Source organism: Mchenga conophoros, linkage group LG14 (assembly GCF_057382185.1).
Source record: "Mchenga conophoros isolate Kocher_MC1m ecotype Shallow Benthic linkage group LG14, M_conophoros_male_GT1.1, whole genome shotgun sequence".
Lineage (NCBI taxonomy): Eukaryota > Metazoa > Chordata > Actinopteri > Cichliformes > Cichlidae > Mchenga > Mchenga conophoros.
Genome location: NC_140539.1, coordinates 31846279 through 31860846, shown reverse-complemented (window position 1 = coordinate 31860846; position 14568 = coordinate 31846279). Strand labels below are relative to the sequence as shown.

The 14568-nt window shown below is 42.1% G+C and overlaps 1 protein-coding gene across 2 annotated transcripts in view; it reads right to left on the bottom strand.

Annotated features, from left to right (window-relative positions):
• The window catches only part of nbeab (neurobeachin b), a 213630-nt gene that overhangs the window by 1540 nt on the left and 197522 nt on the right, over positions 1-14568 (bottom strand). The window contains exons 47-55 of one of the 2 annotated variants that reach the window (XM_085243955.1): positions 12817-12984; positions 8458-8547; positions 7208-7400; positions 6376-6447; positions 6065-6220; positions 4865-5035; positions 2290-2391; positions 1855-2051; positions 1400-1551 (exon numbers count right to left, since the gene is read on the bottom strand). In XM_085243955.1, coding sequence (XP_085100081.1) covers positions 1400-1551; positions 1855-2051; positions 2290-2391; positions 4865-5035; positions 6065-6220; positions 6376-6447; positions 7208-7400; positions 8458-8547; positions 12817-12984 — 1301 coding nt within the window. The remainder of the gene's footprint in view (positions 1-1399; positions 1552-1854; positions 2052-2289; positions 2392-4864; positions 5036-6064; positions 6221-6375; positions 6448-7207; positions 7401-8457; positions 8548-12816; positions 12985-14568) is intronic. The other variant, XM_085243956.1, reaches the window with a different exon arrangement.

Below are 14568 nucleotides of genomic sequence, written 5' to 3'. Positions count from 1 at the left end.
AAAAAAACAAGGAATAAATACCAGATATAATATTCCAATGTTAGAAAACTACTGGAAAATGTAAATATTCTTTCTATAACTTAATGCTATTCTAAAGGTGTGTGAATGAGAGCGAGAAACCAACATGCGTTAAAATATGTTCACTGTTTAAGCGTACTGCCATGAATCTGAATGATTTGTTAAAATCCCCACAGTGAGTGAATGAAACCGGTGCAGGAGGTCATGAGGGGCTGTGACAGTAAATTACTGAGTTCCTCTGACAACTCAAGTGGACCACTGAGTCCCACTGTCTTTCTGTAAGTGCCCTATGCCCCCAGTGTCCACATCTGGCTGGTATGTAGGAAAAGCAGCTGATTTCACAGGGTCGTCTTATATTGCTACACCTCGAGGGCTAAAATGCTCCAGCACAATGAACAGAGTTTTAGCAGAATGTCCTTCTGTAAAGGGAGTCAAGGAGCCCAGCTCACTTAGATTACCTAATGTCAACTTATTGAGAAAAGACACTGCAGCTGAATCGAGGGGTTCTTCAAATATTTAAGTGATTTAAGTGGTGGTTTAATACTTGTTTAATGTAAAAAAATAAATTAAAATAATTCAGTTTCCTCCAACTAGCCACTGCTTGTCTTAAAGGGTTATTTAAGCACCTTTGATGGTGCAGATTTAAGAACTAATGTTTGGATATATATGTGCTCACAAAGTTGAAGGGCATATGTGCATGTGTGTTTTTCAAAGCAAATTGAGCCTGATTTGGTGAAATGAAAAGTGAGACATGAACTTAAAAAAAATAGTGATCTGATGAAAATGTTGCACATTTATGCCTTGTTGATTACGCACACTTGTAATCAAGTTTTATGCATTTGGCCCGAGGTCTCTGTTTTTGGATAGGCCTGTAAATACTGAGGGATATTTGGCCTGTGGCTGTGAAGTGAAGCTTGAATGTTCAGGCTCTCTAACCTCTCTTGACTGCCAGGGTCACATGATGACGTCAGGCTTTTAGCCCCAAAGCAGACACTGCCGTCTGTGAGTCCAGACACTCATTATATGACTCCTGACAAATCTTGTGGAGAAATAACTTTCAGGACAAACAAGGGGCTGACCTGCCTTTAGATTTCTGCCTTCATGTATGTGTGCTGGCCAGTGTCCGAAATATATGCATTTGCACCCCTGTAATTTTTGTCTCTATGGCATGTGGATGAACTGTTAGAAATGTAGAGTTTATCCTTCTCAACCGGCTGGAGCAAAGAATTAAACCACTGACCTTCCAACAAGCTACCTGCTTTACCTCCTGTGCCACAACCGCCCCATTAAATGATTATAAATATACTTTGGTTTACCTCATTAAGCTCTTAATCTCATGGGCCTAATATACCATCACCAGCATACAACTGCTTGCCCTGACCTTTGATCGTGTGATAGGTCCATGGCTCGGATGCCTGCATCACAGCCTGGATAGATATAGAGCTGTTTGAAGTCACAAGCCTGCCACACCTCCACCACACCGTTGTCTCCACCTGTCACCAGGTTGTGGCCATCGCTGCTCAGGAGAATTGCCTACAGGAGGGATAGAGGCCAGTTACACGTGAAACTTCCAACCCAACATTTACTCACCTTTCTTGCTCCAGAATGAGAAATATATAGCATACTGAAAATACATGACATGATGCAACATACTGTACAACATTACTATCATCCAATCAAAGGTTAACTTGCTCAGTATGCATAAAAAAATGACTCAGTATTTGAATAAAATGTTATGTACTTGAGATTTAAATATCTCCAAACATTTTAAAACTGCAGATGAAAAAAAATGCATATTTCCTGGAGTATACTGATGTTTTTTTTAAGTTGGCATACCCTGGTGGAATCATTGACTTCCATTTGTGCCAGCAGTTTTCCATTAATGCTGAAGTTGCAGAAGCGTCCCCTCTCATAGTAGATGATACAGTGGCCCTCGCTGGAAACCGAGATGAGCCGTGGGCACAGATAGTGTTCTGGTCCCTCCAAAGCCCGCAAAAGGTCCCCTGTGATGGTATGGACCAGACACGGACCCTCTACCAAACCAGAACGCACATGTGATCAACCTGTGCTTATGTAAAGAATCTATAAAAATAGTCCATTTCTGTGAAGCGACTGCATATCTGTCATCTGGATAAACATTGGTTTGGAGGTGGTCACTAATCAAATGGTCATCTAATGCACGAGCACCGTTGTTCCAGTTTATTGGTGTACCTGATGTCACCTTTTTTTGTCCAGTCAATGTGACACGGAAGAACAAAGAAGCGCACTGACCTTTAGCTCCACTGATGACGAGGCCCAGCTCTGCACAAACTGATACACACACAACCTCCTGGTCGTGACCCGTGAGAACTGCTCGGGGTGCTGGGTAGTCACCTAAAGGACAAAAAGGCACACAATGTCACAAAACAAATGACTTGGCTAATTGTTTTTAAATCTGATGTGTGACTGCAAAAATCCTGTGAATAGCATGCTGCAGGTAATTTACCGGCCAGTACATAGTATTTTTGCGCTGTCACCGAGCACATTTATAAGACAATGAAATCATATAAACACAATCGCTGTGATTGTGACATACATCTGCTTGCAGGGAGGTCCATGTGAATTGTTATGTAAATGAAGGGATGCCCAGGGATGGCAGGGGAGGCACTTGATTTGATCCTGTGTGTCACATGATTGATGATGGCCGGGGGAGAGGTTAGTGAGGGGTGTTTCGTGGCACCTGGAGCCGACCTCGAATAGTGTCAGAACGATGAAAGTGGGAGTCTTTCTGAATTGCTCTGATCACCAAAAAAAAAAAAAAAACCACCACTAAACCTTTCCCTAAATAGTGCTGAAGAAGGGAATGAACTTTTAATTAAATTATATCATGCGTAGAATGTTAAATCTCTTTAATTAATCATTAAATTCTACTTAAAGTAAATGACAAAACACAACTGAGAATCTCTAGTTGCTTTAAAAAACAAAGCTTAATATTCTGTATTTCTTTTGCTTAAAGGATATTTTTATATAGAATTTATATTTACACGTTTGTGATAGCTAACAAGTCTTCTGTTTGGGCCTTTACTGTAGTCATCACCTTTTCCCCAGCTGCTCATGCCAAACTTATGTCAAACTAACACTGAATAAGTATGAGACTGTTGGTGTCCACATGTAACTAAAAGTTCAGCCAATTCCGTCAAACTTTCCCTATTCACTGGATGACAGCACCATCCTGATAGATGATGTTGACACACTTTCGACCTCACCACCACCACCTCGGCATATTGCTTCTATAGCCGCGGCAGCAGTCCAGTCAGTGAGCCGGACTGTGATCGATGCAACACGGTCCCTTAGAGACCGGGACCTGAGCAGTGCTGTCAGTCCCAGTACCTGCTGCTGAGGGGGGCTGAATAGGACAAATGTCAGCAAAAGCCTCCGGGGGAAAAAGGAGCTCACCTACCCGACAAAAGATTCAATCACCCTGTACCAACTAACCCCCCCACCCTGCCTGAACCCTTGGGACAAGCTAGATTCAGCCACAACAATTACTTGGTGCAAATATCTCCTTGCAACCAGCGTGATGGGCTGAGTCTGAGGAGCATGGCCATGATTGAGCTGGAAGTTATTTTAATTATTAGACATAGAAGTTGCATGCAGGCTTTTGAGGCATGGGTGAAATCAATTTCCTCGCGAACGCCACATCTGCGAGATGATAGAGTAATGATCCGGCAAGCTGCTGCTACATATTCACAGAACCTTTTACTAGCATTACAGAAAATATAATAGGCATGAAATCACTAGAATGATATTCTTGGAAAAGATCGCTCATTGAGACAGTCAATAAGGATACAAAGGACTGCTGTTTTGCTTTACGGCATTAATTTGGGTCCTTTAATTGTAAAGGTATGAAAAGATGTTAGTAGTTAATTTGTCAAGACTAATGCCTTTCATCTGTATTTGAATATGATCATTAGTGGCTCAAAGATTTATATAAGAATAAAATTTAAAAGTTCTCAGCTGCATCCTAATTGTTTTCCGCTCCCTGTGCTTCAGCTACATAGCTTCCTTTTATCTCCTGTCCATTAAAGGTGCATTGTAAGCACAAGTAGTGTGAATATCAGGGGAATACTGTTTTCCTGCTGCAGTAACACAAGTGCTATTGCCCCTTGCTAATTGGAGGCATCCAAGCTGAAATTCTTAATTAACTGTCGGAGCTTCAGTGAAGTTAATTAAAGGACACTCACGACTAATTCAGAGCTCCTAGAATCTGAGACGACTGGAAACACGAGATCTTTTAGGGCACACACACGGCATTGTTATCCAAAAATAAAATAAAAACAGTTTTTTCCCCCCCTTTATTTTCAGTTTTTTCCCCATTCCACACCATATATGGTTCTGCTTGCTGCATGGTACTGTAACAGTTCCTTTTGTGATTAATTGTCTGAAACACAAGACAATCAGTGCGAATGAGAAACTAAATGAACTGAGCAGCAGAAATCACACACTGGGGTCTACTATTATGAATGCCAAGACATCTGGAGTCCTCTACTTGAAAGCAGCACATCTCAATGTAATGAATCACACTAATGTATCACAGCTTCGGTGCAGATAAATGATCGTCCCCCGTCACTCCTCTGGATTTGATTGTAGAATCTAATTATAGAATAGAAATATTTTTCACCAGTTTATTAAAATAAAAAAAAACAACAACCAACAAACAAACAAAAATACTAGACTTGTTTACCTTTACAGACTTTCATTTCACAACCAAGAAATGGCATAATTAACTATAAACATGTCCAGAGGGCAGTTCTTCTCCTCTTTTGTTATGCATGCGAGTGCGTGGCACTTGGATACGGTTACTCACTGTTATTGGGGTTGTCGCCGATAATATGGTGCCGCCCACTCCAGTACCATAGTAGCAACGTAGCATCACGGGACCCAGAGACGATGTAGCAGTCTCCTCCAATGTAGGACTCTGATCGGGCCAGACATGTCACCACGTCCCAGTGGCCAAAAACTATCTGGGTCAGCTTACCTAAAGTGGATACACGCTGTACATGAGTTTGGTGTTGACAAAGTCCAGAAATGTAAAGACTGCTACAACTGGTACTGTGAATGCTGTCACTTCAGTAAAGAGAGTTAATTTATTAATTAGTGAATAAATACTTGTAAAAGTTAATCTAGTGGTTAACCAGCTTTTCAAAATAAAACTTTTGCTTATGACCCCGTTTAAAAGATAACGTCCTTAGCATTTTTAAATGGATTATTTAAGCTACCCAGTGTTTCTAAAGAGAAAGAGAGTGTGTCAAACTCCTGTAATTATATAGCATATATAAAATATGGAAGTGGCCACCATGACACCACCGATTTGTTTGTTTTGTTTGACTCACGATTTTGAAGCCATAGCATTTCAGACATCGCTATCTTGTTTTTCATTTTTAAACTGGATTTGGGAGGCAAATGATGGATCTGAGACAAATGGCATGCATATCCAGTAGCAACCTGTCAGTCACAAGGTAGCTACTCTCCAGTACATACCATGATTTTACTCAAAATAGGATAACAAGTTACAATATGATAAACATGCAGTAATAAATTAAATTAGTGACTGGGCCATAATTTAATAGGAAAGTGTTTAATAAGGTCATAAGTGAAGAGAGAAGAGGGAGAACTTTTGCAGAGCCTTTAATAGTTATTTTCACAACCAAAGGAACAAAATCAAGTTTAATGCAATTCTGCTCTAGCTTCACTTTTCAGACCTATCTTTTACATACAGTCTGTGCTTGCATTGTAAGGTGCAATGCTAATCCTTTTTATATATACACACATACCAACACAAATTAATGTTACCTAAGCCGACTGAAACATAAGAATAAGGAGAAAAAAAATTTAAAATAACTTTTTTTTTCTTATTTCAGTCCATTATTATTTATTATTTTCACCCATTTTCTACAAGGCTTGTCAGGAGAGAGGAGCAACAATACTGTATCATTACCGTCATAGCACTGTCCTCCACACATCAGTGCACACCTCTGTAGGAAATAGAGTTTACACTCTAACCTACCTGTCTCAGAGGAGTACACACGGAAGCTCTTGTCCCAGAAGCCACACACCAGGATGTAGCGGTTGTCAGCTGTCACGACAAAACAGTGTGTGGTGATTTGGATGCTTTGGTCCACTAGGTCTGTGATCTGACGCTTGTTGCTTCCAGTATTGTTGGCTGTGGGAAAAAAAAGAAAGAAAGAAATAACACATGTCCCAAGCAATTTCCCAAGCAAAGCTATAAATTAAGGACTGTGCCATTTTATACAGATCTAAAACTCCATTAGATATTTTTGTTTAATGCTGTTTTTTTTTCCATTCAAGCTCACTCACCAACCAGAGAATCCATCTCTATGGGTAAGTGATGTGCCTGTTCCAGGGAGTAGCCGGGTGCTCCTCGGAGACCTGAATCCAGACAGATATGTGAGCCTATTTCTGACCAATGGACATATCTGCACACACGCGCACACCTGTTCCACTTTTAGAGCCAAGTTAATTCATGATATCTTCCAGGAGATGGAAGCATTGGAGGTCCATCTGTCTTACTCTGCTTTTTTTTCCCCCCCAGTGTGTCAAATTGAATGGAGATATTTCATCCATGTGAACATATCTGGAGCCAGTTTTGAAGCAGCTACATGCCTGAAAATATGGAGGTCTTGTTATCGTAATTATTCTGAAAAGCCAAACCACATTTCCCTCCTCTCCAACAGGATGGCAAGGGTGCTGCAGCTGTGTTCATTAGTGTGGGTGCAGCCAGAGCCGCCACATAGAGCAGGCTCTTTGGTCCGGAGGTCTGTGTGTTTCTACAGTGACAGATGGGGATGTGTGAGGAGAATGTGGTGCAGTTGTGGCCTAATTTTCTAGTAACCATTGCTTTGGCCCTCTGACCCTGAGGTGAGGCCGATTCTCAGGGTTTGGCTCCGTGGGTAATGTTGTTCACACATGTCTGAGAAGTAACATGTGGAAACACTCACGGTCAGCTTACCTGGGAGGTGCTAGCCTCTCCCATAGCCAGCTGGCTGCAGCTCTATTATGAGCAGTTGGTAGTTTTTTTGGTGTGTGTGTGGGTGCGATGGTGATGAAGTGATTTTACAGGGCCACTGCTGTGGTAGGTATGGCATGTGGTGTGGCACACTTTTGTGCATGTGAGCTGAGCTCCACTCACCGACGGTGTTGTGCCATCGGTTGACTGCAAATAGGCGGCTGCAGGTGACAGTGACCACAGCAGGTATTGTAAGATGGGGCAGAGTGTTGGCAGCCACGTGGGTTACGGGTGAATTGGAGGGAAACTTCAACACCATAATGACATCCTGCTGCATCTGGTCCTTGAACATTAGGGGACTCTGTGGAAGGAAACACTATTGAGTAGAAGAGAGAAAAGACAAAGTGTGGAAAAGGATGGAGTAGTACAATGTTGGGAGAGGAGGAGGAGAAGGAGGAAGAGGAGCAGGATGGGAGGCGATGGAAAAAATGAAAAAGAAGAGATATGAAAAGATGAAAGAAAAAGAATGCAAGAGGCAATTAGTATGGAGGTTGGAGGAAAAACTAGGTTTAGACACAAAGGAGAGTTTCATGCACTGTCCCCTATGGGAAGCAGGGACTAAGACACAGGTAGACATGGGAAACTGGGATGGTATTGACTGCACGTATGAGATGGTGCATACATGTACATACATCAGAAAATGGCCCATAAGGAAAGCACTAAAAGCAACTGGCTTTTTAAAAACGTTTGCAATGTGCTTTTCCTACCTTTTCCTACTATGCTGACTTCTGCATGTGTAGCAGAAGTAAAAGCAATGGCAGACATAGTGATACTAGCAATACTGTAAGATCTGAAACAGTTTTAGGTCTCATCCTTGATACAGGAAGCCATTTAAAGAACTGGAGAGAAGTGATGAAAATATTCTCAACATTTGCCAAAGTAGAAAACGGACCTAAAAGGTCTTAAGTTTCTTGTAGGGAGAGAGAAACAGAGAGCCATGTGAGCATAATGAGGACAAGGCTGGTTGTTACATGGATTGGACAGGGAAGAGGTGCTTCCAATATAAAGAAAGGCACTACTAGGCCAGTAGAGAGCACTATTCCATTTTAACCACACTCCTAGTAGGCAGTACCAGCTCCAGAACAGTGCAGACCACTGGAACTAAAAGATTGTTTGCTATACTGAGGGTCTGTGACCTACATGATGTAGGACTTCTGAAAAATGTATCTTCTGTTATAAAAGATCAGATTCAAAGAAACTTTTGGAAGTGAGAATTTGAGGACTTCCTTGTCAGTCTTCTGTCTACTGTACCTACAAACACATTCACGCTAACACACACCATCCGGGCTTGGACAGGTCCACACATCCTTCCTCATGCACACCAGCACCACCAGAGGTGCAGGGAATTTTCCCAGCATGCTCGCTGTTCTCACCAGGTGCATGGCGGAGCTGCGTGGAGGATGTGGCTCAATAAGCAACTGAGATGGCGTCTGTCCAAAGCTCTGGATCTGCGCCTCTGTGGCCTGCGGGAGAGAGAGAGAGAGGAGAAGGAGAGAGAGAGAGCGGCTGTCACAATCAATATGCATCAAAGTGATGGGTCAATGCGTTACTTGACAATGCAAGCAAATCCTAACTCAGCCGTGCCTCTGAGGAAGGGGGGAGGTAAAGGGAAAGGGGTGCACTCCCAATCCGCCTGGGTGCTCCCCCTTCCCCCCTCACCCTGCAGAGTCATCCAAGTGTTAGTATGGAAGAGACAAGCCTTTTCCTATTAACATGCTTCAGTTAACCATTCCCATTTCCAGGAGCAGGGGCCCCAACTGCACAAACGTTAACCTGGAGTGACATCCAGCTAGGACCGCAGCAAGCCGGTGTGCTTTTAGATGTTATTGTGCTTGAAACAAAAGGGTAAAAGCATGTGTATGCACATTAACATGTATTAAACAGAGCCACAAAATTACACAAGCAGGTCAGGGCAATTTGGTTAAAGGTACTTTGATGAAAGATGATTCGTGGGGTATAAAATACAAGTCTAAATGCATGTGATGTTAGAAAACTACCTAAAAACAGCCATTAAAAGAGTAGATTTAAAAAAGAAAATCCATTTAAATAGACACTAGATCTAATTTGCCTGCAGTTAGAGGGAGCAAAAAACAAATAGTAAGAGCTGCTGAGCTTGACTGAAAGTGGGGCACTCCACGGTGGGAGTGATTGATGTGACTGGAGCCACTTCCACCATCAGAGGGGAGCTTGTAGACGTCCGTCAATGCCACTGTGCACAATGGAACATACATCGCTCAGCCTTTCGCCCGCCCTTCTGACTGCCTGGGCAGCTAGCCCTCATTTTCCTCCGCCTGTACACACCACTCACTATCAAAAAGACCCATTGGGTAACACATGCCACAGTGGGAGAAGTGGCATGGGAAGTTTGGAGGTGATACTGAATTAGGACAGGCCACCTGCAAGCCACACGGTCGCCCCCAACACCCCCGATCACTTCCTATCTTCCACAGCACCAAAAAAAAAAAAAAGGCGCTGTCTGCACAGCTCTGTCGCTTAGTAGTGAAAGTTTCACGTGAGTTGGGGAGCACATTTGGCAATCATTAAGTGTTAGTCGGGGTTTCTTTACAATGCAGTCTGTCAAGTAATAAGCAACTGACATTATGGCTATTTAAGGTTAGGTTTGGGGTTAGGGTCACCGTGTCTGTTCAAGTAGAGACATTTGATACAAAGATCAGAAAGGCTAAGAAGGCCATGTGGAAAACATCAACATATTTTTTATGATGATTCTATTATTGGGGAAACTGGGTGCAGCAAAGCCCCATTTTGGTAGCCTCAGAAAACCCTGAACACCAAAAGTTTCCAAGTGCAAACAGGAGAGTTTGTCTCTGTATGTGTTTTTGTGTTATGGGGGCAGGGGGGCAGGGGGGGTTTGACTTGTTGAAGGTTAACCCAAGAACATGTTCTTCCACTATATGATCAAAACACATCAATAGCTCTCAGCTATTTAAATACTAATCTTCAGTGATGTATGTCAGAAACTTATCTCGATCTGAGATGGAGAGCACTTAACAGGTAGTTCATTAGTATAAGTCACTTCAGGCTTTGATTTTTGGCTGATAAGTGACACTTATTGCCAAAGCCATCTGGATGATCTTCCCTCCCAGCAAAAACCCACCTTGCTTGGATGAGCACCAAACATCCGTTATAACTCACCATGTGTATTTGTCTGTCTGACTTTGTTTGCATCTAATTGTGTTATGAGCAAAAGGCTTCAGAGGTGAGTGTCTCCAGCTCCCTGCGTCTCTACTGTATGCTCCCCAAACTGGTGGCAGTCTCTATGGAGGATCCTCCAGTGCACTCATGCAATGCAGCAACACAACAGCTCTGTCACACAGACTGCAGACATGGCCTTGGATTGCCCCACTAAGCACCGTGTGCTGAGTCACGACACCTGAGATGCACAGTGGCAACTGCAAACATGAAGCTGCGGCACCTTTCACCTTTTGGTAGATCCCATAGATTACAGATGGCGAATTGCTTTTAAGTAGAAATTTAAACAGGTTGCAAAAACCCATCAAAACCATACAAACCCATGTAAATATATGTGAAGGTACCATTTAGAATTTGTAAAATCTGTGTAACTGAGTTATTTTCCCATGTGACAACATCACTGCCCATTCTTTACATGCCTGTGGAAATTTGTTTAAGATAAGCTTATCTGCAATCCCTAAGTACAAATAAAGAATTGCCTTGGGGGTGTTTCTTGAGTGACAGCTTGGGAGCTGAGCAGAAATGTCTCAAACATTATGTCCACCAGTATGTGTTTGTTTCGAATGCAGCTATGATCACTGATAATGCACATTAAATCCTATATGATCGCTGATTAATACAGATTAAGGTCAAGCATTTAAACATGTATTCCATCATAATTAGAATATCACAGTGAAATCACTCTAAAGTATGTCAGCTACTTCAAAGCCCCACATTTGCTAGCTATAGCACACTTTGTTGTCTCTGTTGAATCAGAGGGGGCAGGAGGGGCAGTGACATGAGGAGGAATAGAGTCCTACTGATGAATAATTTGTCTGTTTACTTCTGAGTGACACAGTGGGGTCTGAATCCAGGGGTTGCTGTCATGTTTTTCAGTAAGAGAGGGCTGTCACGAGAAGCATCACGGTGAAGGACTGCTGTTCCGGCAGTGTGCCCAGTAGAGCTGTCACCGTGCCCTCAACCAGAGGCCCAGCGGCATGTCAGAGGGTGTCATCATTTTCATCTGACACACAGGCGGAAATTATCTCTCATGACCTCTAATTTCTTGACATTTCAAATGCCTTAATTGTTGTGACTAATGCCAGATCTGCAGCTTCACCTGTCAGGCCCAGAATGAATCAATACCCCGAAGTCAATCGCCACATTTTAGAAAAAAGCAAGACATTCACTGGGCACACTTCCATGCCACACCTCACCGACTCATTAAGGCAGAAGTGGAACAGAAGCAGGTAGTCACCTGCCAAATGTTCTTAACATTCTCAGACTGTGCAGAATATTGATGATTTTTAATCAAATTACATGGCTTCTACTTGGAACAAAATCATATTTGCAACTTTGCAATACAATAAAACAAAATAAATATATTTTAATGCATGAACATGACGACTTTTCCAAAAATCATGTTCATGAGATTACTGGGAGTTTTAATATACAAAAAAGTCCACCTGGAATGAAAAACCGAACTGTGGGTATGAAGGCTCGTCTTAATTAGTGCTCATCATATCAACATTACATCAGTTGCAATTAGCTGAACCAATTTCTTTCTCCTTCACAAAATATATTCACAATACATGTCACAACAGAGAATACATCAACTGGGTGCAATTAGGGAGCCTGAGTAGCAGGCTTCCTAATGTGCAACTAACTAACAGTACTGTCATCTCACAGGGTAACAACAGCCAGGGTGGAAGACAGCTTAAAACCAGCTCAATCTGATGCAAAATAAACAAGGCATCATCTAAAATTGTCCTCAAAATGATGAAAACCAACTCTTTCACAATATGGTTTGGTAATTAGATCAGCCAAATCTTCTGCAGGTGATTTGCATAGTGGTCACTTGATAAATAAAGGCGCCCCTGGAAGTGACAGTATATAAATGACTTGTTTTGCAGACAGCAGATGGTGGATATCACAGGGAGAGACGAGCTCACACTGGAAAGTACCACAATGCATGCCAGCTGCTGCATATTCTGGTCCCCTTTCCCCTTGCAATTACGCTATTCACGAGTAGTATGGCGGAGCGAGTAGTTATTCAATTAATTTGTTAAGAACAAGAGGATTCACTCCCTCATCTACTGACTAAGTGACCTTTGGTGATTGATCAAAGAGTGAGGTCACATTCACTGATCTGATTCAGGGCGAGGACAGACAGTATCTTCGACATGACAAAAAAAGGAGGACATTGTTACGATGTTAAGACAAGCTGTGAATAATGATAATGCTGAATGATATGAAAGGACTATTGTTTATCTGAGAGAGTATTAATAATTCCAGAAAATCTGTTTGTGTAACCAGGAAATTACACAAATAAAAAATAAAACCTGCAGTGAGTCATGATCTTTATCTGATTCTCTCACGGTGTACATTTGCATGACACAACATTTGACTGACAGATGGCATGATGCGAATGCTCCTGGAGCTCCTGCACATGCCAGAACAAATAGAGACAGGAAGTTGTGGTTATGTTGAGCAACAGAAAAAAAAAAAAGAGGGGTTGGCGTGTGTGCGTCCGTGTGCTTTACCTCTCTGAGCAAAGGGTCAGTGATACTGTCCAGGTTGACGGAGCCCTCGTAAGTCAGGTAGTGAAAGACGTTGAGGGCGCGCATCGCCTCTGGGCCTCGCTGCTTGTAGCCGAAAATAAGGTCAATCCACTGATGAAGCTGACATGACACAAACTCGCTTTCCAGGGCCTGTCAGAGGAGTATGGGGCAATTAGAGGTGAGAGGCATACCAGCAGCGCATAGCACATGGGCCAAAAGACACAATACAAATTTCACTTCCACCCAACAGTGAGTAACACAAAACACAACCTTACTGACCATTACATTACCTTTAAATATAACAAAACTAATTACAAAGTGAACTATAATGGAAAGTATGACTGAAGCATTAAACATTTTAGTTTCTATTAATAATATTTTTTTGAGGTTTTTTTTACTGGACATAAAGATTAGAAGGAGTACGCAAACAGAAGCTGAATGCTCAATAATCTAATCAGCTGACTGAAGGGGAAACCTCCCATATCATATTTCTCTGTCCACTTAAAAAACTATCTTTGCACGGAGACAAAGAAATTGGTTCAATACTAACAGGATCCATATTACAGTACAACTGTCTACAGGAAAACACTGATAAATTACTTGCAAGAGCAAAAGAGGAGACTAAATTTCTTGCGGGAGAGCTACTGAGATATTTAGGATAAGATTTATGTCCGATAATTATTATAAATATACCTATGGAAAGCATGCAGTGGGTGGGGGATGGGGGCGGGGGGTGCATTGTTCCAGAATATTGTACAATACAATTCCCATGCATGCAGGCGTAAGGCTTTGCTGGAGAAATTTTACACTCCTCCCCTCGCGTCAGGAATAACAGCCATTACCAACAAAGCCTGCTCAAGCACACAGAGGCAGAGTTTGCCACAGGGCATATCACTACAATTGAAAGTGGCACATGCAAAGATGGGAAGTGGGAGGAAAAGAGATGGAGGGAGGAGGGGTGGGGAGAAAAGGAGGGAATGAAGAAAGAAAGAGTGAGAAAGAGGGGGAGGCAGTCAGAGCGATTCTCTGACAGAAATGAAATAATAGAGGAAGCACGAGTGTGGGCTAGCTAGAGAACAGAACAAAAGAAAGACAAAAAAATGGAGGCTGAGGACTATGATTTTCAGGGCGTGTGAATACACTGGTCTGAGAATCCAACAATGCAATGCAACATCACACATGTATCCTTCAACAGTGAGAAAACATCGACTGTAATCCCTTTTTTTTTTTTTTTTTTATCCGTGTTGTTGGAGATGCAGACATGCCAGTAACAACTCCCAGCCTTTCCCTTTTCTACCACTTCTCTGCCAGTATACAAGGCTGAAAGAGCTCAACCAGGCAGTCCGAGTACAGCATGGGGAAAGGTCACCTGCATAAGACCAGCCAGGCTCTGTCACTCCAGCTGAAAAGGTCAAGAGTGTTCGTGCAGCCTCCTTTTACCTCTAGTTCAAAAAACACGGTGGCCTCTAACCTCAGGATGCCTGAAAGTTTGTGTCTTCATAGCAATGTTAAAGAAGCCGTTCTGGTTTTCAGGTAGAAGCAAATCTTTATACTTAAATGGAGGCGTATCATTGAGCATTATTTCCAATAATATAAACTTTGATTTTAAATGTATCTATTCTGCTCAAATTACAATTTATTTTTGAAGGTATACTATCATAACCAAGAAACATCACTACAGTACTAGACTACTGGTTATTGAAGATCAATTTTTCTAAATAGGAATTTTAAGTC